Source organism: Uloborus diversus, chromosome 10 (assembly GCF_026930045.1).
Source record: "Uloborus diversus isolate 005 chromosome 10, Udiv.v.3.1, whole genome shotgun sequence".
Taxonomy (NCBI): Eukaryota; Metazoa; Arthropoda; class Arachnida; order Araneae; family Uloboridae; genus Uloborus; species Uloborus diversus.
Window position 1 is genome coordinate 8,324,747 of NC_072740.1, and position 27,657 is coordinate 8,352,403.

Consider the following 27,657-nt stretch of genomic DNA (forward strand, 5'->3'; position numbering starts at 1 on the left):
GCTGAAGATTTGTATCCTCCCAAAAACATTCAACTGTCAGCTATTTTAATTAATATGATTTTTCCATAATTAGCTAAATAATCGGTTAAAATAATAGCTAATAGCTTCTCTAAGTTTCTAATCCGGAATAATGATCCTCCACTAAAAAGCGGTGTCATGTGGATGTGTTGTTCATTAACGAACGGGTCTAAAAGACCGAATCCTTAAAACTCACGATTTAGTAGTCTCCTAAAAAATGAACGACCGTTTTTTTTTTTTTTTTTTTTTTGAACGGTGAATGTTTTGGAATATTGTTATGGAAGCACATTTGTTTCAGTCCATTAGTTCGTTTATTTGAACTTTGATTAGTCTTAAAATTACACTACACAAGTAACCATAATAGTTTTATTTATCTTTTATATTTTATATTAAAAAGCGTTCGGCATCACTTGCTCTTCAGCTTTTCGTTATCATAAACATTTTTTTTATTCTTGTGCTTTGTATTATAAACTGCTTAACATTTATTTGTTAGTTTTTACTCGTATTTAATTTCTTAATTTATAGTCTTTTTCATTTCTTTTGATATTATTTTTATGTTAACCTAAAATACGCATTAAAAATTTTTCTTTTTTTGTTTTTTTTTGTTGTTTTTTTTTTCTTCTATGACTATACTACTACACTTGGCGATATAATATTTCTCTTTAGAATTAATGTACTATTTCACGTTAGTTCATATCTTATTATATTCATTCATTTTTCACCACTGGAAATGCTTTATTAAACAGTATTCAATGATTTTTTTTTTTCATTTCTTAAGATCAACTTGCAAATTTTCTGACGTCACGAAATTTTATTTATTTATTATTTTAAAAAATAAAACTTGATTACTTTTGTTTTACCATGCTGAAATTGAACCTCCAACTTTTGGAATGGAAAAGATATTTTATCACTCGGCCACCGATAAATATCTTACAAGTTGAACTATAATTTGTTCCTACGTATAAATCTAAATAAAATATTTATGATTAGATTATAATCTAATGCTAATAGTTATTATACTAATGCTTATTAGCATATTTTCTTTCTTTCAAGTAATTTTAGTTGCTTTTCCTAAAAATAATATTACTGATCCAATGAAACAGTTTCAATGTACGTTAGCAGCTCTCGCAGATAGATCACCCTCATGTGTTTTTAAATGAACGAAGTCGTTCAAAAGAACGAAATAAATGCACGGGTTAAAAAAAATAAAAAAGGAACGATCATCTGATGAACAGATCATTAAAAAGCGTGACATTACCCACCTCTATTGAATAAGTACTATATTGTCATTACCACTTTCAGAAACCGAATTTTGATAAAAACCTTGTCTTACTTCCATTTCGAAAAAAAGAAAAAAAAAAAAAAAAAGAAAAGAAAACCATCCGGCATTTCCGAAAAGAATGTTGAGTGATTTTTACTTTTATTTTATTTTTTATCAGCTCTCTATTTCAAAACGTGCCAAACTTTATTTATTTATTTTTTGTGGTTTCCCCTTACAGGAAAGGACACGTGCAACAGGTTTCGCATTCTTAAGAAGTAGGATTTTCTTCGTTAATGCGTCAAACAGCATTTTAAACAGTTCTGCGAAATTCTAAATTGGTTTCGTAGAAGCTCTTAAGTGTGTCACCATTCTAAAAGAAAAATAAAACATTTTGATGATAAACCCAATATCAGTAAAATTCGTGCTGAAGTATTTTTTATTTCATCGTAAATTGCGCACACATCCCATAATTTGGCAAGCAGACGTCAACCGTTTCACCGCCCAGTCCACACCACGTTTACATAAACAGAACTTCACTCATTTTCCTTCGCTCACAGAAAATTGGGCAAAAAACGTAGTTTTCAGAATTTTCGCCATTACTTTTGTTTTCGGAATATCCACCCCCTGGGGGATTCAAACGCAATTATTTCACACTTTGCTGGAAAATGGTGCAAAATATACACATCGTGCCTTTAAGAGACGACTCATCAGCGAAAACATCAACTAAAAGGCACATTCTTGATGGAAAAGAAAAAAAAAATCTCGCATTGTGTCGCTAACTAATGAGATGTGCGTGGTTATGGAATGATTCATAACGGGGTATCTTACCATTCCCCCTCGTGCCTGAGTTCTGAGGTTCCATAAATGATAAGGGTGAACACCGAGTACACTTCCTGCCTGAGCACGAAGATTCTAATGAGTTCCTTTCCCTTGCCACCATCCAGTTGAAAAGCAGTTGAGTACAACATTATGGCGGATATTGAGTTAGGAATTCAGAGGTGTAGCGTCCGACTTTGTTATTTTTAAAAAGGTGCCTGAATGTTTGAAGTTTATAATTAGTAACAATGATGAACTAAGAAAAAAAAAAACATTTTGGCTTTGTGTCAAGAGTTGTAAACTGTGGATGAATCGGATTCTGTGGGTGAATGTAGCTTATGTTTTGGTTCAACGTTGGGTAAATGAGGTTTGATTGAGTACGTTTTAATGTTTTGTGATTTTTTACATGTTTCTTACGTTCAGCAAAAAAAAAATATTAATTTTTCTCTTCTGGTAAAGTCAAACCTTACGAATAATCAGACACAGGATCTATCCGGTTGAACAAAAATCCGATTTGATTGAAAAAGGACTAACGTTTGACCATCAGATGAAAATATACCTTATGAAGAGGAAATGAATCCCTAACATTTTTAAAGCGTTTTAACTGCTGGAATATCACTTATAAGAAAAATGAATCCGATTTTTACTTGAAATTGAACTAAACAAAACAAACGATATTTAACAAAATAGTGTTAGTCTCTTGTATAAAAATAAAATAATGTCAAAATTTCCCTTTTGCCTTTATTTTTATAAATCTTTCATTTTTGCAAATCAGATGCAATATATATTTAGTTGATTTTCTATTTAATGATTTTCAAAAGAACACAAAAATCGTCCTTTGTAAAATGCGTCCTTAAACATATATATTTTTTTTCTTCTAAAAACTACCGTAGAGGGTCCGGACAGTGAAAAGTCGTCTTTAAATAGAGAAAGTTGTTAAATACTTGTAGAGCGTCGTTAAACAGAGAATCAACAGTGTATACAGGCACCGACAAAAATTGCAAAATCTTAGGAGCCAGGAAAATTTTCCTTAAAAATTTCTTAGTCTATTCGGGAAATTTTATGCTGCATTGCTTCTGAGGGATTTTTGTCCTGAAAGAAATAATAGTCGACCGGAGGTTATCGACCCTATATCCAGAGCCTGACTACTGAATAGGCCAACTAGGCCATGGCCTAGGTCCCCCACTCTTTAGGGGGCCCCAAATTTCTTTTTTTTTTTCTAAAACTAATAGCTAAAACTGTTTTCGGCAATGGCTAAAATTGCAAGGGTTGACTACACAGGACCCCCGAAAAAGTATATGGCCTAGGGCTCCCTGATATTTTAATTGAGCCCTGCCTATCTCTCTCTTTCTCTCTCTCTCTCCCTATATATATATATATATATATATATATATATATATATATATATATATATATATATATAGGGTGTATCAGTATGGCGTTTACAGACTTTCATGGCAGATAGAGTACACCTAGACGATGGGAAACCACATAGCAGTGCATGGTCAGAAACGCTTCCCCTTTCACGGTAGTGGCAACACAAATAACCAAAAAGACAAGACACGAATAAGAGAAAAATCCATTCTTATTATCCTTAGTACAGCAAAAAACTAAGAAAAAAGAACATGAAGGAGCCAACGATCGTCATCAAAGTAGGTATTCGCAAAGTTATTACTCTCCCGGGCCGTGATGCATGCCTCAATCTCCGGCTCAGTGAGAATTGAACGTCAAAGCGAGCACGGCAACAAAAACCGCGTGTGCGCATGCACCGTCAACTGATGCTTCGGTTTACGTAACGACATCTATCGTGCACACCAGACAAAAACTTACCAGCATTTTTAATGTATTAAAAATAATTAACATGTTTTCTCCTCTTATTGGTCCTATCTTTCTTGTGTTTTGTGTCGTCACTATCGCGTCAGGAAAGCATTTCCGACCATGCATTGCTATATGATTGCCCATCGTCTAGGTGCACTCTATCCGCCTTGAAAGTCTGTAAACACTGTACTGATACACCTTGTGTGTGTGTGTGTATATATATATATATATATATATATTTCCTTCCCTGGAGAAAGTTAAAATGATAAACCTGCTGGGTACTACAGCAAAAACTTCCTCAATGCATTGCAGTGTAACTTTCAGAAGCATGAAAAGATTTTCTCATGCATAATGACCAAAAAAGAAAAATCCCTTTTGCGTGTTACCAAGCAAACCGTCCGTGCCGGAAAAACGGGGACTATCCGACGCCAATTATACGTGACTCCTTCGGTATCGATTTTGTCGGGCAAATGACCCCTTTTTGCTATCGCTCTCTTCAAACAGAAATGAATGGGAAAGCTGACCGAATGAAGAAATCGTTGATGACCCTCTCCACGTAGTCCCCCCCCCCTACTTTGGGAAATTCAACCTCTCCACCCTGAAATGGATAGGAGGGCAGTGTTCATGAATTTCGTATTACTCGTCTGGATCAGTAAACGGATGATACAATAGCTCAGTGGAGACGGTAATAAAGGAAAAATTGAAATATATTTGACGTGTCTGAATAGTGTTTACTAACATGCCCTCTGTCGGTCGATGCGAGCCCTAACTGCTGTAAACATCATAAAACTCTGTAGAAATGGTTTCATTCCAATTTATCGGTACTAAATTCTTTGCTAGTGAATATTTGTATATATCAGTTTGTCAAAGTCTCAATGATTTAGGATATACGTTCTTCACGTGTCACATAATGGTAGTCTAAAAAACATTGATATATATCAGTGAATTGAAAATGGTATTAATTAGTTCTGGTACTTTTATCTAATTTATTCATTTAATTAAGCATTTTTAATTGTTTACCCGAAATGTATTCAATTACAGCCAGGGTTGCTACTTTGTCCACTTTTTCACAAAAAGTCCGGGACGCAGGAAGAAATTGGACAAAATTAGACGAAATGAACGAAATGAAAAATCAACTGATTATCCATACATAAATTTATTGTTATGGTGTAATAAAATTAGTATATAATTCTAATACATTCTATTATGAATTAATCATTTAATTAAAATAGAATGATAGTTAACTTTGTTTAATTACACATTGGTGCAACTAATTTTAGATCATAATTTAGTTAAAAGTTATAAAATTTAACAATGTGAATAAGTTGTTGGGCGAGATTACACCATTATATATCACAATAGTAGAAATTAAACTCAATGGAAAAGTCAAATGAAATGCATGGAGACATTTATACAAAACAAAGCTTTATAGATCAGGGGTGCCCACCTAAGGGATATCATGGCGTAGTTGTTTGAGGGGTATTTTTTTCATTTCTTGGGGGTTGAGGGGGGTCTTTACAATTTTTAGGAGGATGTCCCCTTGCTCTAAGGGAGCGGGCGCCCCTGTATAGATTAAAAACATTTTATTACTGTTATATTTTTCGAGTTTTTATTGATGTCTCCCTATAGTAAAATATTTATGTTGTCCTCATAGTTTTATGGATATGTTAATGTTACGCAAATTAAGAAAAATTACTTTTTTAGTAGGGTTGTGGGTACTCAGAACAGAGTACCGGAAAAGGCTATAATGAGCAAAGGAGTAGATAGCATTAAAAAAGCCATTTATCTTCATTGGGGTCTAATAAATTGACTAAGAACAGCCGAGCTGGGTTCAAAGTCTGTTCCTGATTACCACATTTGTATTGGAAGAACAGATTTCAATTCATGTCAACATTTCCTTTATTAATATCAAGTAATTTTTCTTCTTCTTCTTTTTTAAATAAGATTTTTAATGTTTTGAGACTCCAACCTTTAAAAATTGTTTATTTCTACTTTTTAATTTTATAAATTCATTTATTATGAGCAATAAACCTCCATATCACAGAAAAACATCTTAAAATTTACAGCTGATGTGTTTGTTTTTATAAATGCTATTACAGACATTATAACTTATTAACACTCTTTTGATTTATATATACACTTACATAAACTTCAACTGATTTTCCTTTTTTCATTTTCACTTTAAAATATTTTACAATCAATTGTTTATATACATTTTTATGTGTATGCTAAGTTTATATTAAAATATTACTTGAATAGAAATAATCTATATAACTATTTATTACTTTCAAACTTCAAATTTTTAGCTAAAACTTTCAGTTGACTGAAAAAGTGGACAAAATGACATTTAGTCCGGGACGGTTTTTTCCGGGGTGGACAAAATAGGACAACCCTGATTACAGCAGATGTGAATTTTCAGACTATCCCTTTCTGTGCCGTACTAAATTTTGAAAGGAAAAAAAAAGTTGTTTTAATTGTACTTATTTATCTCGATTTAAGCCGTAAAAAGTAACAATATGTATAATGCAAATCACTTACCTTTTCTCTGTATTTTTTTTTTTTCTGATATACACTACTGGTCAAAAGTATTGCAAGTTTGAGAAATCTGTCACTTTTTCAAGCTAAGCCACCAAAAATAGTATTTTTGAAATTAAACTGATTTTTTTTTCAAATTGCAAGTGTGAAAAAAAAAAATTTAAGGAAGCAATAAGTGAAATTTGGCACCATATGGATATAGCGTAGATTCCATTCCTAAAAGAGCAGTTACTGTAATCAAACGAGAGGAGGCCGAAAAACATGTTCTTCGGTTCAGTTGCTCTCACTTATTATTTTTTAACCGACTTCAAAAAGGAGGAGGTTATCAGTTCATACCATATGTATGTTTTTTTTTTTTTTTTTTTGTTCACTTACTGCGCCTCACCTAGTGAACCGATTTTGACGATTCTTTATCTAATAGATAGAGGATGGTCCAACTTAGGTCCCATTACTTTGACGATATTTGTTCATTAGAAAAAAGTTATGGGTATAAAAAGTCAATTTCATCCTTTTTTTGGGGGGAGGGGGGTATTTTGTTTGTCCACTCACAGCGGTTTACCTAGTGAACCGATTTTGATGATTCTTTTTTTAATAGATAGGGGATAATTCAACTTAGGTCCCATTATTTTGTTTGACGATATTTGTTCATTAGAGAAAAAGTTATTGGTAAAAAACAGTCAATTTCATGCAATTTCCCTATTCGGATCCAGGCTATGGATTTGGGAGGGGAACCATTTTAGAAATTATGTTTATCGAAGGTATATGAAATGTATTATATTTTTGAAATTACAGTAGAATCTCGTTTATCCGACCCTCGTTCATCGGGAACAAATTTTCTGAAAAAACATTTTCATCGTTACATAAATAATAATTTTAAATTACGCCAGCAATAACATAGCTACAATAAGCCAAACGTTCGCTTTTTTTTCGTGAAATGAAACGCTCCTATACAGATTTTACAATTAATGATGGTGGTCAGAAAAAATGACGGTCCTTGAGAAAACTCCAAAACTTCCGTCAAAAATCGCCATTTAGACCTTTTGTTTTTGGTAATGTAAATGGAAGACAGGGAGCAGTGATTTTCTGTCGAAATATTTTTGTAAATTGAAGCCACTGGTGACATTATGGAGTCGAGGGCCAAGTTGGTAGAAAGAACGCAGAAAAGTGACTCTCTTTTGGAAATGTTTTAGAAATTGTATTCTCTATAAAAATGCATTTTGAAAGTTATTCGTAGTGATGTTACGAAAGGATGTGGGAATCGGGGTTTTCTCTCAGAAATTTTGCAGAGCAAAAGAACGAAAAGTGAAGTTTTAAGCTTTCTTTGGTCTCATAAAGAGATCATGACACCCTTTTGGCACCGCGCTTGGACTCTATCGATACACTTCAATTTGCCACTCGAAGCAAGGGTCCTGCCTGGTTTATCCCAGGTCCAGCAGTGGTCAGACTCAAGGTATTTTGGAATATTTTTGTGTAAAGATTTCTCTGGCAGTGATGATTTTTGGTCATTTACTGAACCGTTTTCGATAGGGTGGTTTAGTTGTGACATCAATTACACAGTCCATCTGAGACAAAACCCTCAGAATCATCTAGGGTTTTGGAAAAGGAGCGTTTTTCTCATAGACTAGTAATAAGAGTAGACCGAGCTTTCCCACACTTCCAGATGAAAGAATTGGTTCATGGATACATCATGTGACTGGTGGGAGGCTTGGCGAAAATTTTGGCAGAATGGTTGCTAGATGGCAACATTATCTATAGTTTGGCACTCGACATGTATTTTAAGACGTATGTGTTTTCATTATAATTTTTTTCCAGGTGCTGAGATTGAACTGTTTTTCTTTTAGTTATGCATTATTTTGACATTAGTAATTAGTTTTTGATCACAGTTTTCAGTAACTTTTATTTCATTTGGAACTGCTACGTCAGCGTTGGCGTGAACGTAATGACGTAAACGTTTTGCGTTAACGCAAAAATGTACTAATCGGTATCTTAAATTGAAATTGTAGGTAAAAATCTTACCGTTTGTCAATTTTTTTTTGGGCGCTTGCATCTTTAATTGCTTAGAGAGTTATTGAAATTGACTAAAGAAAATGCACAATGGAATCTAATCGAAAAACTCACTATATTAACAAAATATTTACAACTTAGAATAACAAATTTACAAATCGGACTCCATAAAAGATCATTCTTCCGTGTTCCATCAATTCTATTCATTTTATTTCTCGCGAGCGTTGATCGTCTGCTACGATCAACGCCCGCTGTTGCTAGGATATCCACCAGTCACATGGTTTGGTTCATGAACAGCAAAAGAGTTGCCATAGCTCGGTCTATTCTTATTATTAGTCTATGGTTTTTCTAGTTTCCACTTCGTTCCTCCCCCCCCCCTCCGTAATATAAACCGATTGTTGCAAAATTTTGTTACCATATAAAAGTAATATTAATAGTGATTGTTATGAGGATGTTGAAAGAAAGCTTCTCTGAAGCATGCATCAAGTTTATTCCCCGTCATTGCTATAGTGGGGCAAACTTTACCTGGAAGCGAGAAGAATCACCTATGCCAATAATAGATATTGAGGCTAAGTAAGGAGATGTGGGAATGCGTCACAAGCAACTTGTATGTTGTGAAATATAAATTAGTTTTTGGAAACCGTTTATATTTAAATGGTTATAATTAAATTAACATACAAATGAATCCCAGAGAGGAACAAGGACAAATTTTTATTGCCAATCGCTTGCAGTTTAAGGCGTGTTTATAGTTTTTTTCTTAATATATGGAGCATTTTTATGAAAAAATAAGATTTCGGGATAGTAATTTCGTACTATTTCTGAAATACATTTGCACTAAAAAGAATGGAATAAAATAATTTTGGGAAAAAATAAATAAATAAATAAATGAAAAATAGAACCGACTTCAAAATTGCTCTAAATAGTGAAAAATAATTTTATTCTTTGAACACCATCGATAATACTTTTAAACATAATTTTTGAAGTTGGCGCAAAAACTAGAAATTAAAATAATTAGTACCATAATTCAACTAGCACAACTAAATTTAACCGGGCCCAGTTTCTTCAATACCACTGCATACATTATGGATTGGTGACAGCATATTTGAGTAACGGTATACATGTTTCGCTTCTAATTTAGGATGATTTTCTTAAAACTATGAACGAAATATGGTTGCACATGATTTAACTTTTTGTTTTTGCGCCAACTTCAAAAATTGCGTTTAAAAGTATTATAGATGGTGTTCAAAGAATAAAATTATTTTTCACTTTTTAGAGCAATTTTGAATTCGGTTCTTTTTTTTTTTTCAAAATTATTTTATTCTACTCAGAGTCACATGAAAGTGCATCTTTACATCATTTTGCTTGAAGGGAGCCACATTGGATTCTAGCTTCTGACGAGCTGAACAATTTTTTTTTTTTTTTTAATTTTATATTTTATATGAGATTGAAAATTTACTTGTGTTTAATAACTTAATCATATCTTGTCTTTAAACTAATTTAACATTTTGACAAATAAAGTATTAGTTGAATTGCGGGAAAAAACTTGTCGGGGGTTTCCATGCTTGAAAAAAATGTTAGACTTACATTACTTTTGTCCAGTACTGTTTACACAGAAATCTTTCAGCTATTCATTTGAAATTAGTAGAATATTTTCACGCTCTCACATGCACATAGAAAAAGGTGAATTGGTGCCGGACCGCACCAGAACGCCATTCCGTCATTGCTTTACCGGGAAAACAACTTCTCCATTCACATGGTCGCGACTCAGGATTCAGTTCTTTCTCATCAGGGCTGTGGAGTCGGAGTCGGAGTCGAAGAGTCGGAGTCGGACTAATTTTGGGGTAAAGGAGTCGGAGTCGGAGTCGTTAGAAAACATGTCGACTCCGACTCCGACTCCGAGCTTCTTTTTGTCTTTCATTTTTACTGACTCTCATTGCATTTTTTAAAAACTGACTACTAGCAATTGGTTCGATTACATGTATAAAAAGTTACTAATGAAAAAAAATAACTGCTACAATGGCAATCATCTAGCTTGAGTGCTTATCGAACTTTCTGTAGCCGTCCCCTAGTTTGCTTGCTTTTTAACTTAAATAATATATAGCAACTGTCAGCAAACAGTTTTATCACCTAACATTTTCAAGTAATCAATTTCAAATAAAAATAAAAATATAGTGTTCTGTTCGATCTCAGTTATAAAATAGTAAAAGGGACGTAACAATTTAGTAAGTCGGGGCCCGTACCTCAGGTGGACACTTTTGAGAGTGATTGATAAATTCAAATAAGTTCTTGCGCGAAAACACGAATACAAAAGATCCGATGAAATAATCTAATGTTTTTTTTTCTTTATTAAGACTATTTCTATAAATTTGGTTCTCACTAAAAAATTTGGAGCAAAATAAGTATAAATGATTTCTTGATTACAATACTAAATAATTGCAGTTAATCTTAAAATCTTCACATTAAGGTTAATTCTAAAGCAGCCAATAAAATTGAAATTAAAAATTTAGCGAAGAAGAAATATAGGTATAGTAAAAACTATTCGTATAAATCTGTATACCGCCGCATTTTGTGTAAAATTTGCACCTGACGTATATGTGCCCTATTTTCGTTGAAATTTTATTGATGAAATATAATTTAAAATATAATCGGGAGAATTTTCAGAATTAAAGTATTTATACCTTTTATAAACTCTGAAATTAACTTTAGGTGTCACCTACCACATGGGTGTCACCCGGGGCAAACCACACCCTCTCAAGAACTTGGACTTAGAAAAAAAAGCTTTTTTCCTCTCAAATTACAGCTTTCAAAAATTGAAAACACACGATTTGATCAATATCTATTTGTTAAATATTAAAGGGGGCAAGGTAATCCTTTTCAATTTTTTTAAAGGAATTTTTAAGTCATTTCATTTTTAAACTCGTAACTGTTGGAAAATTTGATTTTTAAATTGAATTTCTAACGTTGTATGCATCTTGGGTTTACAAAAAAAATGCGAAATTTTCATAAAAAGGAATTAATATTTTAATCTCTGTTTAAAGGATCCCCTTCTCCTGAAGGGAGAGAGGGAATTGAAAAATACAATTAAAAAAATCTGGAGTCGGAGTCGGGCGTTTCAAAATCCAGGAGTCGGGGTCGGAGTCGGCCATTTTCCTTCCGATTCCGCAACCCTGATTAGCATTCCGGTACTAAAAAATTTACGAATTCAGCCCTGCTTATCGGAGACACATTCTGTGATTTCAGTTGAGTTAATTGAGAGAGAGGGAAAGGGGTATTACAGATGCACAAGAAGGCTATTTAAATTCAGCAATTAAATGCAGTTTACGTACATCAAATAGTTTGTGCAGTATGTCTCATGAATATGATTAAATATCGTACACCGATAGCAAGAATGTGTCGCCATAATTTCAGTTTGCAACTTGCGTTGAGTTAGGGGACTGCTGCTTCAATCAATTTTGCCAAATTTCGACATGCGTTAAATTATCATCACGTTAGATTTGGGGGGTCATGTTGAATTCATGTGCAGAGTATTTGTGCGACAATAAGTTAGGAGAGGGGTTCCCAAACTTTTCCAAGTAGCGGCAATCCTTGAAGGATAAGAATTTTATCGTTGCTCCCTAGTCTATCTCTATTCTGCCGTGTGCAGGTAAACGGCAGTATCTGCAGAAATGAGTTTTCGAGATATATGAAGAAACGCGTTTTGGACCCAATGCTAACAATAGGAAAATGTTGAAATTAGACGTCTTTTTCGCGCCTTTTTTTCAGCAGAAACCAAATAAGCGAGCTTGTACAGTTAAGATAACGTACAATAGATGACAAAAATGCAAAAAAAATGAAAAATGAAAAATTTGCAGTTACTGCCCTTTGCCTGCACACGGCAGTATTGTACAGTCAAATTCGCTCATTAGACTATCGGTTAAAAGAATAGCCGCTTAATGTAATACATTTTCAATGTACCAAACCGTTGCTGTCTATTATTTTATTTCTGTTTAATGGAATATCCCTTTTAATAGATTTTTTTTTTTTTGTGGAAAATTGGCCATTCCAGTAAGTGAGATCGACTGTATATGTTTATGACATGTTGACTTCGCGGCGCCTTTCACTTCTCTTTCTGCGGCCAACACTTTGGGAGCCCCTGAGTTAGAAAATGAATTAACTGTTGTGCGATAGATTTGTGCATGACGGTGAAAAAAAAAAAGGATTATGAACTACCTTGCAGTGCCGGATCTGGAATTTTTTCGAATCGGGGCAAAAACTTGAAACTGCCGCCCTAATCTATCTTCCATTAAGTTTTATATCTATCCTTATCAAATAAAAAACCCCCCTCAAAATAGGGTGAATTTACAGCCTCTCCGAATTTAAATGACTAGATAATTAAACAGTAAACAAATAAATAAGTTAATTAATTAATTAATAAGAAAATAATAAATAACTGAATAAAATAGTGAACGAATAAGTAAATGAATGAATAAATAAGTGAATTATTAAATGTAGGAATGTAAATGAGATATTTAACAAATGAATACTTTAGTGTTAAAAAAAAATATTGAATATAAGTGCTAAACGAAAAAAACTATTTAACTTAACCCCAACCTTGTTTATCCCGCATGCATTTGACTAATTGTACAAAATATTTTAAACAGAAACAAGCTTATCATTAAACAAATTAATACTGCAACTAATATTGGTATTCTCAAATAATATTTTCAAATGTTCATTACAAGAACTTAATTATTTTATAATAACAAAAATAATTTTTGACTTACGACAAAATATTACAATATATCAATTTTTGGAAATTGCTTGTATTATCATATGTTTCAGGGGGGGGGGATCTTCAGAGATAACTTTTATCTGACTGTAATACAGAGTTTCCTAAACTGTGGTCCGTGGACCCCTGGGGGTCCGCGGTGCTATTCCCCCCCCCCCCCCCAGGAACTCTCGGGAGTGAACGCACTACACATTAATTAATTTTGTGTACATGACAAAGTTAATATTGTTACAAAGCTATAGTAAGTAAAATGCAAACAATGAGGCACATTTTTACAGTTGGGATATTATACTTCAAATAAAGCATTTTTATTCCTCTAACTGAATTTCAAATAGAATTTTACTTCCATGATAACTCAAAATAATAATGTAAGAAATTAAAACCAGACCTGATCTCTGAAAAATATACAGAACAATGAATAAATAAATTTAAAGGAAAAAAGGCGTAGTTTGTAGTTTTTCCGGAGATGGTCCGCGGAGATCTGAAGTTAGGGAACCTCTGCCTTGGATGAATAAGTACAAATTAAAATGTTCTGTTATTAAATAAAAATAGCTCAATAGTTTTTGCTCAGTCTGTTTGTCCAAATCATGTCCTGGAAATGTTTCTTTGTGAAGGCGGAATTTAATATTTATTCGTAATTTGTCACAAGGCACAGCAATTTTTAACGGCGAATCAATTCACTGTTTCACTTTTTGTTTTCGACCAAGATTCACACCAGCGACCAGGGTTGCCAGAATTAAAAACTGTAAATACGGGACAGGCTTCTAGAAGTGAAAAGGTTGGGGGGGGGGGATATTTTTGAACCGTTTTTTCATGATAAATCTGAAAAATTTAATCGCAACAAAGCATTAAACCTCACGAAAAGTCGCCTATCAAATTATGAAAATCGTTTTCATTGCGATTGACGACGCATGCGCAGAGATATATAGTGAAATCTCGTTACAACGAACTTAAGGGACCGCAAAATTTTGTTCGCTGTATCGAGAATTTCGTTGTAATGTAATTTAGGCAATGTAATGAAAATTAAATCGGGACTGAAAATTTCTTTCGTTGAAACGGATATTGTTGTATTCGTATTCGTTGTAACGGGATTTCACTGTATTTTTAACATTAGTCAATGAGTAAAGAAGAAGCAACCATTCGATTCCTCATGATCACTGCCAAAACAAAAACATACAAACAAAATCAAAAGGAAAATAATTTTTGCCTTTGCTGCCACATGATTTTTTTTATTGCTCATTATTTCACATTTTTTGTTTTACCTTATTTTTTTCCCTTAATATAATGTCTCGTTCTGTAAAATATTGCTATCGGCTAGAATACGGGAATTCAGCTGTCCCGTATCATGGATATCGTTCAATCGAGGAGCTAGGCAGGTGAGGAGTTTAATGCAGCCAAATCCGGACCAGTTACTTTTATCATTAAATTCAGGAAATCGTTATATCGGATAGCGTTAAATCGAAGTTATACTGTATTAGAGAAATGTGTTTTCGTTGCCGTACAAATACAGTCGAACCTCGTCGAACGCCCTGTCGTTCAAACAAAATCGTCATTATAACGAGAGGTCGTTATAACGTATTGCATGTTATTTAGTCATTTTTTCAAATGCACGAATCATTTCTCATAGTTATGCTTCATTTTGAAAGAGACTTAAATAAGTTTAAAAACATTTTGTTAAGTTTCTTTTCTTTTCAAAAATTTTATGCTGAAATCGTAGAAACTTTCCGCTTTTTGACTTTTTCAAAAAAATATAATTCGTTATGTCTAACATTTGTGTGCCGGTATTCATCAGTTTTTTGACCCAAAACCAACAACTAATTCTTTTCAATGGAATTAGTTTATCTTTAGAAACATAAAATGTTCACATATTAATTTTCGAATAGTTAGTCTTGAGGATAATACAAAAATTGAAACTTAGTTTCGGGCGTTGTATTGGAATGAACGGTTCAGTTCGAACAGTCTAATGCAGAGTTTCCCAAACTGTGGTCCGCGGACCCTCGGGGGTCCGCGAGTCCATGCCAGGGGGTCCGCGGTGATATCCAGCTAAAACGTTAAATGTAATTGCGATTAAAGGACGAGTAACGATATTTTAATTTAAAAAAAAAAATGCACATTTATAAGGAATATAAAAGTTCTTGCTTAGTACATGCAGGACGCATCCCTCCCCCTCCTCGAAACTCTCGGAAGTAAATTGTTTCAAAACTGTCAGGATGGCGTTTGCCCGAACCATAGTTAATAATTAAAATCCTAATACGCCATAAAAATGCTACTCATAGGAGAAATTAACACACATAAACTAGGCTAACAGTGTTTTGGTCACTAACTTCAAAAGTTCATTTTTATTAGTAAACTTGTTGTCGAAATTTGGTGATAACACTTTTATTCCAAATTAAACTTCAATAGAATTTTACTTCTATAACTCAAAATAATAATGTAAGAAATGAAAATAAGACAAAAGCTCTGAAAAATATACAGAACAATGAATAAATAAAAGTTAAAGGAAACAAAAAGCAAAAAAATATATTAAAATAGATTTAACTGTATCAAATCTTTTTTTTTTTTTTTTTACACGCGCCGGGAGGGGAGGGGGGGTCCCGCGAAGTTCGTAATTTTTTCGGAGGGGGTCCGCGGAGGTATGAAAATTGAGAACCTCTGCTGTAATACACTGCATATGTTACTACATAGTTTGAATATTTCTAGATAGGAGGCCCTAAAAACAGAGTAAAAATTTCACTATTTCACTTAGCGCCACATTCCCTTACATTTTTTAAAAATTTTAATGAGAGAGAAATTTATAACTCCTACAATTTTACTTCATGTTAAGTAAGCACGGATAAAGTTCTGCATAGAAATCCTCCCCCCCCCCTTCTGTTGTGAAGGGGGAAAATACAGCTTAGTCTCACAAACAGTTTTCGAAAAGGCACTAGTAAACCTTGTAAATTTATTTCAATATACAATGATATCCTTATTTAGAGAACTTCTTCGGCTCTAAAAAAATTTCAAGAGTTTATATTCCCTTATATTACTATAGATCGATAGTTTAGGTGACCTATCACTAAATAGGTCATTAGTGGAGCCGGGAAAAAGCTTTGAAGGAGCAGCCAATTGTTTAACAAAACAAAAAACGGAAACAGCGCAGATTCTCACAAAGAGCTTTCGAAAAGGCACTAGTAATCCATGTAAATTTATTTCTCCGTTCGTTATATACAATGATATCCTTATTTAGAGAACTTCTTCGGCTGTAAACAACTTTCAAGTATTTATATTTCGTAATATTACTATGGACCGATAGTTTAGGTAAACAATCACCAAATAGGTCATTTAGTGAAGCCGGGAAAAGTTTTGAATGAGCAGCCAATTGTTCTTTTTTCAACTTAAGGGTATGACTTTAAAACTGACTGAAATCTGTCCTGAGCTACCATCTCACCTGAATAAAAACAGAAGAAAAAATGGTGAATTTGGTAAGAAAAATCGAAAACATAGTCGTGGTTGTTCACAAACGGGTTTTCTTTTGCTAGAGAAACGTGAGAATCTTGTGTAATTTGCAACGAAACTCTTGTCAGCAGCCCCGTTTAAAACCACCATTTTTTTTCACTTCATCTTATACTCTTAGAGACAGATTTGCTCTACAAGGATAAATTCGTCGGTTGTTTTAAAAGAAAAGTACAGCAGATAGAGATAATAATCAAACAGAAGTGCATTCGTGCCGAAACACAGGAGTGCCCGTGTGGTGCAGTTTTTCTGAAAAAGTAAATTTCTCTTTCTGATGAAATCAGTTTCAATTTTATATTTTGCCAAATTTTTTTTTAATTTAAATTTGAACCCTTTTTCTTTTTAAACTTGCTTGTGAAGTGATAATTACTTAAAACTTTCTGTTTTTATCATTCTGCTAAAGAAGATGATCAAGAAAATGGAATATGCAGCATTCACAGATAAGCATTGGCAAGGAAAAGTATGTTCCTGCAGAGTTATCTAAGGGAATTTAGGGCAAAGTAAAATAGTTAAAGCAACTTGCCTTTTTGAAAATGAACAAATTGGAAATTTATTCTGAAAATTGCAGAAATAAAGAAAGAATAAGATATTTTGTTTAAAAATCTTGCATCGAAGTATTGTTTTTCGATTTTGGCAGTACATTTTTACGTTTTAAAAAAGTGAAAAATTTTCACTTTAAATATACATGGGGCAAAGTGAAAAATAAAATATTTTTCTTATGAAATGTTTTCTATTTGATTACTAAAAATATTTTTCTTCTAATGAATGAATTAATAAACGAATGAGTGAAGAAATAATGTAACAATAAGCGAATAAATAAATAAATTCATTGAAATGAATTTATTTTTGACATGAAGTAGGAGGCGTTGCAAACCGTGAAAATATTTTTGCATTTCATTTTGCCCTACTTTCCCCCTTAGTCACTTTCCTTTCACTTAGTGATGGTGTCAAGGTTGCAAATTTTATAAGTTAAAATTACAGCGAATTGCAATCTCCTGCATATTTCACGCACTTTTCAAAGAAGAAGCTTTCACGTTTATTAAGATTATTAAAACTATTTAAGTTTAAACTAAGTTTAACTAAGTTTAAAATTAAAACTAAGTTTAATTAAAGTTTAATTAAGTTTAACTATTAATAACTTTAAGTTTAATTAAGTTTAACTATTTAAGAGAAGCTTTCACGTTTATTTGCTGTTTCATGCGGAAGTTATATCACTTTCCGTGTCAAAGTTTAAACGCACTTGTTCGCTTCTTTAAGTTGAAGTCTAAAGTTAAAGATTTTTTAATTTTAAATCATCATTAATTTAATTTTTCTTCTTTTACATAGATATTCTTTAGATGGAAATTCTTGCATACTTAGCCGACACATTTTGTAAAGTAAATGAGTTATTACACAGCGCAGCATTTTCACCTTTTTCATTGTTCATTGTAGAACTTCTAAAAGACAAGTTTCTGATTGACTTCTGTCTTAGTGTTTCAAATGAATGTACTAAAATGCCATTTTAAGTTTTATTACCTTTTTTTAAAACAATTTTTATGTGGAAAAGAATTTGCATCATCTACGTGCCTAAAAGATAAACAGCAGATTTAATAGCAAAAAATAATGCCAGATTGAAACCGTCAAATATTGGGCCAAATTTTCTTCGTTCCACAAATGTTCTATTAAGAGTTTTTTCAAAACTAATGTATGCTTAGCTAAAAATCAGTTAGTTTATCAAATAGTGTTGTATTTATATTTTGTAGCTGTCATTTTAGTTTTGTATCAGTATTTGCCCTTAGTTATTTCTCAACTACGTTTGCGTTTTTTGTTATGAATATGAACTAGTGGGCAACGCGGGAAAAAATGATCTCCCATACCTTACTGATTTTTTACTTTGCAAGGTATATGCCAATTCCTTTCAGATTCTCGAATTTGGAAACTGGCAAAGGAAAAAAAAAACTTGCGATCGAACTGGACAAACAAATGAATAAAAAAAAATATTATACGAATAATAAAATATAGAGGACATTAAAAAAATATTTGTATGTGCAAAACTTTTAAAAAAATAGTTTCAATAAATCATTTGTTTAGCATCGATGAAACTGGATAATAAACTTAACTGCCGATATGATTTCGTACTCAAAAATTATCGATAAATTGTAAGTGCTCTGGTCACTCAAAAACCATTGGTGACCTTTGCAAACACATAAGGATGAAACATTTGACACACAAAGTCAAACAATAAAATAGAAGGTCGTAGAAAGGAAACACAAAATGTTTGCTCTTATTTGCATTCATGATTCAGGTAGCTTTAAATTGAAACACACGAAACGGTAGTTTTTGACTAAGAATAAAACAGCTTGTTCAGTTCATTGTTTTTTAAGTAATCTATTCAACGGAACAATTTTTTGTCTATATAGTTAAATGCATCAGATTTAATTCTATTGTCAGTTAGTATTTAAATGGATATTGACTCATTTTTAAAGCCCTAATGAAAACTTATCAGAGCGTGATGATTACATACACAAGATACTAGAGTATTTCAAAATACTTGTTACACTCCTTTATTATAATCTCTAGCATTTAAAGAATCTTTTCTCTAGATTCTCCCACTCAAATCACAATTGACCTTCATTCTATTATGAAGGGTTAAGGGGGGATAAAACATGATCGTACCAAAGGATAAATTTTGTGTCGGCGCAGAGAAAGAGGAGAACGTTTTTAGCTGACTAGCTGCGTTATGCGCTGTCAACTCCGATAAGATCATCCTCCAGTTAAAAAAAAAAAAAAAAAAAAACAGAAATATTTATAAAAATTCCACTAACTTTTCCCCAAAACCCATACAGTTACAGCCCAGCGATTAGAGCAATCGTCCGTTTACTGTTGAGGTAGAAACTATAGTGCCTAGAAAGAATAGTGTGCCGATCGGCGCTTTTTCCCCTTCGATTCTTGAAGACAAAATGTATGAAAACCGCTAGAGGGCAGTGCGGTCGAGGTGTACGTTCAATTTCGCGGTGTTTACATTAGTAGACGCGGGATTTTGTTACAATTTAGTTCCGCGTTTCTCTTTTTTACCTTTATTTCGTGAATATTTCATGAAACAGCGTTTAAGGCTTTTAATGGAGGCATCAAATTTTAATCTTAGAAGAAGTAAAGCTTCATCTTGTTTCGTACCAGGGTGCAAAAGTGGATACAAAACATGCAAAGAAAAAGTTTCGCTTTTTAAAGCTCCAGCAGATGAAGAAAAACTAAAGAAGTGGGACTCGTTAATTCCCAGGTTAGATAAAGTTTTTGATAAATATTGCTCAATTTGTGCTCTGCATTTCGAAAAACATTTTATTGAAACGCATAATGAGCATATTATAAATGGTGAGGAAGTTTTGATTCCCAGGGGAAAACTTTTTTTAAAAGACGAGGCAATTACGACAATTTTCCCAAATCTGCCAACATACTTTACTAAAAAAATACCAAAGCAAAGGTCCATCAGGAATTATGCAGTTAAGAAAAATGTTCCCTGTTTGAAAAAAATAAAACTTGATCTTTCCGCAGATGAAACTGAAATAACCACGTATAAATCTATTATAGATGAAATTGTTCATATTAATTTGCCTAACGAATATTGGGTTTGTATGAATTTAAAAAAATCTCCAAATATTGTAGTTTTTGTATATAATGAAAATTATGTGGAAAATAATATTAACGATAAAAAGATCATTATTGAAGTAGAAGAAAATTTACAAATCAATGCTACTATTTTGGTCAAAGGTGTAAAAGTAGATTATCCTGTTCTTCGACTCAGACTGAGAAGCCCTGATAATTTTAATTAGCTTCAAGAATTTAGAAGCAGTTTTATTTTGTAACTAGCGGTACCCGCACGACTTTGTCCGAAGGAGAAAATTAAAAGGTCATTTGATTAGCCTGTATATTTACAAATAATGGATGATGAATTTCTCGCCAATTGGCTATGTTCATTCGCTCTTCCCATGTTACGATTCCACGTCAGGATAATTTCGTAATTTACTCGTCCATCTTATGATAATTCTGCTTCGGAAACTGTTTTTAAAATTTAAAAATAAAAAAGAACAAAATCGAATTTTCGAAAATTCGCTTCGAGGTGCACACCCTCATGCTACAAACTAACTTTGTACTAAATTTCATGAAAATCGGCCGAACGGTATAGGCGCTGTGCGCGTCACAGGGATCCAGACAGAATTCCGGACAAAATTCAAACAGAGAGACTCGGCTTTATTATTAGTAGAGAAATAAGAGACGCGCTGTTATTGAATACTTAAGGGCCATTCATTAATTACGTAAGGATGATTTTGGCAATTTTTGACCCTCCCTCCCCCATGTAAGGGTACGTAAGAATTTTCACCCCCCCCCCCCCCCATTCTTATGTAAGATTCCATTTCGTTTTTCAAAATGATAAAATAACAAATCTTGAATCGTTACATCACTGGAATCGTTATTAAATTCACATTATTAAATTAAACCTTTTGCGTAAAGAAATAGTTACTGAAAAGAATCTAAACTGAATGTTTTTTCGACTTTTTTTTTTTTTTTTGATGTAATATTAATTACAAATAAAACATGCCGTACGCAATGCGACTCCTTTATTATATTTTACACTATAAATTTTTTGTAAAACAAATAAAAAAACATCTTATCCTAACACGTTTCTTACCTTCCAGACGCAAATGGAACATAATCTCTGCCAAATCACTTGACCGCGCAATGTCTAATGTGAAATATCGACTTGGAAAATATTATGTAAGAATGAGTTTGACCCTCCCCCCCCCTAAGGTACGTAGAGACTTTTCCAACCCCCCTCCCCCTTGGGACGACCCTTACGTATTTAATGAATGGGCCCTTATAGTCTACTATTTTCATTGAAGTAAGGTAGTTTTATAATAAGGTAATAAGGTAATTTTATATGCTTCAAAAAATAAACAAACACCCATGTAACAATTAGCACTTATTACAGAATTTGTCTTTTGCGCAGAAATAAGTTTAATCCGAAAAACGGGGTTTTTAAACTGCGAAATCATAATGCAATCGCTGATTTAAAACGAGTCTGATTGAGGAGCATAACGTACTACTCGAGTGCAGCGCCATCTGGATTTTCCTCAGATCTGACCTCACTTTTTCCCCGCCGATCGGCACACTACTCTTTCTAGGCACTATAGTAGAAACTAGGTCAACTCTCTCTCCACGTAAATGACTACCAGCGCCATCTTATGTTGTTTAATGCAACCACATTTTTGACATTACGTTCACCGAAGCAGTGAAAATATGAAAGCGGCTTTTTTAATAATGTGTAACACCTGCCTTCGCAGCGCTGTTTTATTTTAGCAAAAAGGATTTCGTTTTTATAAAAAGCGGTTTTGCCCCAGTGGTTTTAATTTTTAATTTTTAGCGTGTTTATTCCTTGGATCACGTAACCGTAAAAAACCAAGTTTTTTTTTTTATTTACCCTTTTTATAGCAGTAATTGAGCTTCTAAGGTACTTTTGTTTGAATTTTTCATTTATCTACAAAAATTGAATATTCGTTTTTCGGCCCTGGAAATTTTGACAGAACTTTAAATCGCTTATAAAAGCAAAACTTTTTATGTTTTATGTTATACTCGCGATAGATCATAATTTCCATTTTTTTTTAAAATTAAATGTTTCTTAATATTCGATTGGTTAAATTTTGCACTTTTGAAAAATTTGTTTGATAATATTCTCTGGATTATGTCTTTCTTTGCTTATTCTATTCGATTTGTCTTTTAAATTTTATTATTTTGTACAGTATAAAGTACACAAACTTGATCTTTATGTTCAAAGTATTAATTTTAAGTTCAGTTATAGTGTTCTTGGCGAAAATATATTTTCTTGAAGTCAAAGAAAACCCGGTCCAAACAGTATTTTTTGCTGAAAACATTTTCATTGGTTTTCTTTAAAAAAAATGCATTGAAGAGCATTGTAAGGTCCTGATGTAAGGCAAGTTTGTGATCTTTAACGTAAAGTTGGATATCTCTTACTATGAGATTTAAAAAAAAGAAAAAAAAAAACATTTTTGTACCCTCCCCCCCCCCTTTGAAAGAAAACATAATAATAAAAATCTCTTCCATCTCATTGATTCATGTTTGAAGTTGAAGCTCAATCGGATGACTTCAATCAACCTTTGCCGACCTGAGTCTGGATTTTGAATGTTATAATGAAGTTAAAACAAATTACAGAGGGAGGCCGAATTATTATACTTAAACACACTTTTCTGTATTTTTACTGTTTTTTATTGTTGTTACAGTTCTATTCTTTGAACACATTTTAAAATTTATTTAAAATATCAGTTAAATATAATAGCGTGAAGTACCTTCTGATCGATACTGTAAATAGATAAGAAAAATAATTATTTAATATTTAGTAACTCCGCCTTTTACTGCTATCACGGCTTGGATGCGGCGTGGCATGCTTTCAATACATGATATGGCTACTAGAGTTACCTAGTATTATATATATAAAGTCGTTAGTTTTTTCCGAAAATCACACTCACAAGAAGCTTGTAACTTGAAATTTTAGCAGACACTGACCCTGACGTCTATCACATTAAAATATTTAAAATAAGAGAAAAATAAAGTGTTGCCAGAATAAACTTTAAACTTTAAAATGAATTGTAAAATGTATTGAAAATAATAAAACTATGTAACAACAATGAAAATGGCGAAAAGTTTGTTTGAGTATAATAATTTGGCCACCGTTTGTACATTTTGATCAATATTGATGAAATATTATATTCAGCAAATCGTCAAGTCGCTTGGTATTTTTTTAAGCTGATGTTTTGCAATCTGGATAAAACGTAAAATGAACTTACCCAGAAGAAAGGTTGGCTCTTTTTTAACAGCTATGGGGTCGTTTAAAAATGATTTTCCGCTTTCAGGGGTTGAGTGGAGTTCGTGAAATTGTGGCAGTTGGTGACAAGGTGGAAGGAAGGGGTAATGAGAAGTATGACATCTCGCATTTTTTATAAGAATATGTTATGCGTGACTTGTGACAAGGGGAGGGGAGGGTGTAAAGTGAAGTATGACACTTTGCGACGAAGGGGGAGAGGGGGTCAAAATTATGAGAAATAAAACGTGACATTATTTATGGACAGCTTCTAATAATACTTAAAAGTCTTTTTCACTTGCAAATATGACAAGTTATTTTGCCAGGTTGAAGAGCACTCATCCGGAATAGTATTGCCCATCTCGAAAGCGGTAGCGAACTTTGTCTCTTTTAGTTCACACAAATTCATTTGATGTTTTATCTGAAATTCAGTTACTTTTATACTTTTTGCAAGCAGGTTGACTGATTTTTAGGTAGTTTTGGTTTGAGTTAATTCAAAACAAAGAACAACAGAGAAATTATAGAACCACCTTGCCGTGGGAAGACATAGCACAGTATTTGCAGAAATGAGTTTTTGAGATATTTGAAGAAACTCGTTTTGGATTCCATTCTAACAATAGAGAAATGGTGGAATTTGGCTTTTTTTTTTTTTTTTTTCGTGTTTTATTTTCAGCGGAAACCTAATAAGCAAGCTTGTACAATAAAGCTCAAGTACTATGGATGACGAAACTGCAAAAAGAAGAAACATTTGTAGATACTGCGCTTTAATTTCCCACGGCAGCACACTATCCTAATAACTACGCTTTAAATCTTTGTCAAGGTGCCTCTACAGCTGCACTTTACTTTTCTCTTAAACCACATAGCCGCAATGAAGAAATGTCTCTCAAAGCCTTCTTATGTTTGACAGATAGTGTAAATCGTGATATCATTGTATGTTTTCTTATGCAATTTTATTGTTCTAAAACTAAAGATCAAAAAAGTGCCAAATTTGATGAAGATCCTACGTAAATTGAATTTGTAACGCTCTTCCTTATTTTTTAGATTACAGGGAAGGGATTCATTTTGCACTAGGCATTTAGGCAAAAGATCTAGCAAGCAGTCTTAAGGTTTATTATACTGTATTTATTATACTTTTCAAAAATAGACACACTACAAAACCTACTGCAAGTATTTCGGTGTATTTCACATATCGAATAATTCGCTTACGTACCATGTCCCCTAGTCAACATGATGCTACAAAAATCAACAGCTATTGTCCGTTTTTCTCGAGAAGGCACTTCGCCACGCTTCCTCGAACGCAGAGTTCCATTTTACGAGGGGGTGGTCAGTAAGCAATCCACGCGCTTCTAAAGGAGACAAAACCAGACATAATTAACTTGGGCGTGCATTTTAATGTGCAAAAAAGTCTTAGTGTCCTTTACATCACTTGCTTCACTTGTCTGTTGTCATTTTAGTTATTCTTACATTTTAAAAACTGCTGTTTTTAAAACAAAATGCTGTGATCCGAATATACCTTCTGCCGAAAACAGCGAAATAGAATGACCGGATACCACGTGACGAGGGAGGAGTCAAGTGCTTTCTCGTAGAAAACGGACAATACATCCATCACTTTGAATTTGGCTGTAGTATCCTATTGGAAATACATGGCTTTCATTATTTTGCACTAACCGGCTGTTAGTTCTATTAGAACACGCCTGGTTAGATCGATTACTCTATGCGAAGTTATTATCGGTTATGGCGAAAATTTTGGTTTATATACTGTGTATGGTTACTAGCGCAAGAGCATCGATATGTCAGGGCCAAACTATGGTCATAGTTGAAAGCCTGCCAAGGTACGGCAGATAGTGTAAGTGTGATAACATCATGCTCATTAGAACTATAAACTGTCAATATGTATATCCTGTGCCTAGAGTTTCTTTTATAATGAGTTTGAAAAATTATTTTTGACTATATTGCCTTATTACATGACACAGTGCCAATTAATATCTTTTTTGCAACAGATATCCCTGATCCCGGTGGCATGCCATTGATAATGGGTTTCACATCAAGATCTGTTAATTTGTCGTGGGCTCCCAGTACAGATAATCATAACAGTCCGATTCTTCATTATATCATTAATGTCAGGTAAGAGCTGTTTATTTAAATATTGTGTTTCTTACATGTTTCATTCACATAAAGCAAAAACTTATGGAGACATCTGGTTTTAGACGTCTAATATTGGTTTTGGTTATGACAGGTGATTTTTACTGTCCGAAAGTGTTTTAAACTCTCCAATAGTATGCTAAAGCTAAAGGAGTCTAATCTGATGAATTCGTACTTACTGCAATGTTAGTAATGAATAAATATAAACATTAGTTGGTTATTAGATAATTTTTAGAAAAAATTGATCAATATTTTCCTAGAGTAGATTCGTGGTAATTGAGTTTCAGATCATGAAATGGACACTATAGTCAAGAGAAGAAAAATGACACCAAAGCTGTAAAAAAGTCTCCAACGCATATATTTTTTCTTTAGTTCAAAAAGTGTCATTTATTGCACTTAAGTCAATTATTGCACTATACAGTAGAACCTCGATTATCTGAGTTAATTGGGACTGCTAGTGCCTCGGATGTCGGAAATCTCGGTTAATAGAAACTTTGTAGAAAATCTGGTCAAAATAGCAAACTTTTAAAATGTGTTAATTAAAAATACAATAGAATATTTTTAAAAGATGAAAATGAACACATAAAAAGTAATATTTTAGTTAAAAAACTAAAATTGGAAAATAACTTGTATTAAGATTTAAAAAATCAATTTAATTTTTGTGCAATGCCAAGTTAGATATTAAAAGAAAAAATCACAAATTTCCAGAAAATAGTTTTATATTCAAATAGAAAATTCATCATTTCATAAAATATACGTTATTTTCTTTGAAAAATAGACTTCATTATCGGCTCGGTTAACAGAAAATCGAAGCTCGATTAATCGAGGTTCTACTGTATTTTAAATTCCCTCATTTGTACGTATGCATAAATATGAAGGAAAACTTTGTTACTATTTATTATAAATAAAAAGTATTTAAACTCATGCGAACTAATTGAAATTTTTAAAGGGTAATTGCAACTTTTATGTAGAATCAGCTGTATAAATAAGTTTCATATGATTTAAATATGTATATTTGAATGTTTATATTCAATAAATTTTCAATATAAAATATTACTTTAATATATTTTATTATGTTTTTCATATTTTCTGACAGAATACAATTTTACTAAAAATATAGTTTTTCACACTTTTGGACACAATTGTTTTAAACAGGATTATCAAAACCATGGTTTATAGCGTAGTGTCCGAAACCTTGCAAACCCTGACCTGGAGGACGTTAATGTTTTTGAAAAGCATCATTGTATGTATCATCTTTTAATGTAACGAACATTGCTAAACGCAACGATATTTATCGGGGCTGATTTTTAATTCAACAGTTAGTTATGAAATATACAAATAATTATTTTCATTTTTAGCAACTTGTTTATTTTACAAAGCACTGAAAAACTCAAAACATTGCTAAATGCAACAATATTTATCGGGGCTGATTTTTAATTCAACAGTTAGTTATGAAATATACAAATAATTATTTTAATTTTTAGCAACTTGTTTATTTTACAAAGCACTGATAAACTCAAACCATTGCAAAGATTTAGGAAACATAATGTTCTAAATTTCAACTAGTATCATTCCTATTATTCGGTTTTTCTTTTTTGTCCTCTTTCACCTACAAATATGTTTTATTGCAGCATATGAACCGTTCATTTTGAAAGTGGGACACGTCCATTTTTTGTTTTTGCGAGATTAAAGTAAGGTGTTTCAATAATCACTTTTATTAATTAAGAGCTAAAACTTCCATAGAAAAGCAATAAGAGAGAGATTCTGTTTTTCTTTTAAAATTTATTTATTTGGATCTAAATTTTTGTTTATAAAAGGATCAGACTAAGTTTTATCTACAATTATCACTATCTTAATTTTGTTCAAAAGTGGATTTGCCCCATTTTCAAAATAAACGGCGCATATATTCATTCTCCTTTATACGAATATGAGTTGTTTAATTTTTTGTACTACTTT

The 27,657-nt window shown here is 32.7% G+C and overlaps 1 protein-coding gene across 1 annotated transcript in view; it reads left to right on the forward strand.

Moving 5' to 3' along the window:
• Positions 1–27,267, forward strand: part of LOC129231641 (neural cell adhesion molecule L1.1-like) — a 197,904-nt gene extending 170,637 nt beyond the window's left edge. Inside the window, exons 3-4 of the mRNA XM_054866005.1 lie at positions 25,560–25,683; positions 27,186–27,267. Of these exons, the coding sequence (XP_054721980.1) occupies positions 25,560–25,683; positions 27,186–27,267 (206 nt within the window). The remainder of the gene's footprint in view (positions 1–25,559; positions 25,684–27,185) is intronic.
• Positions 27,268–27,657: the final 390 nt, after the last annotated feature.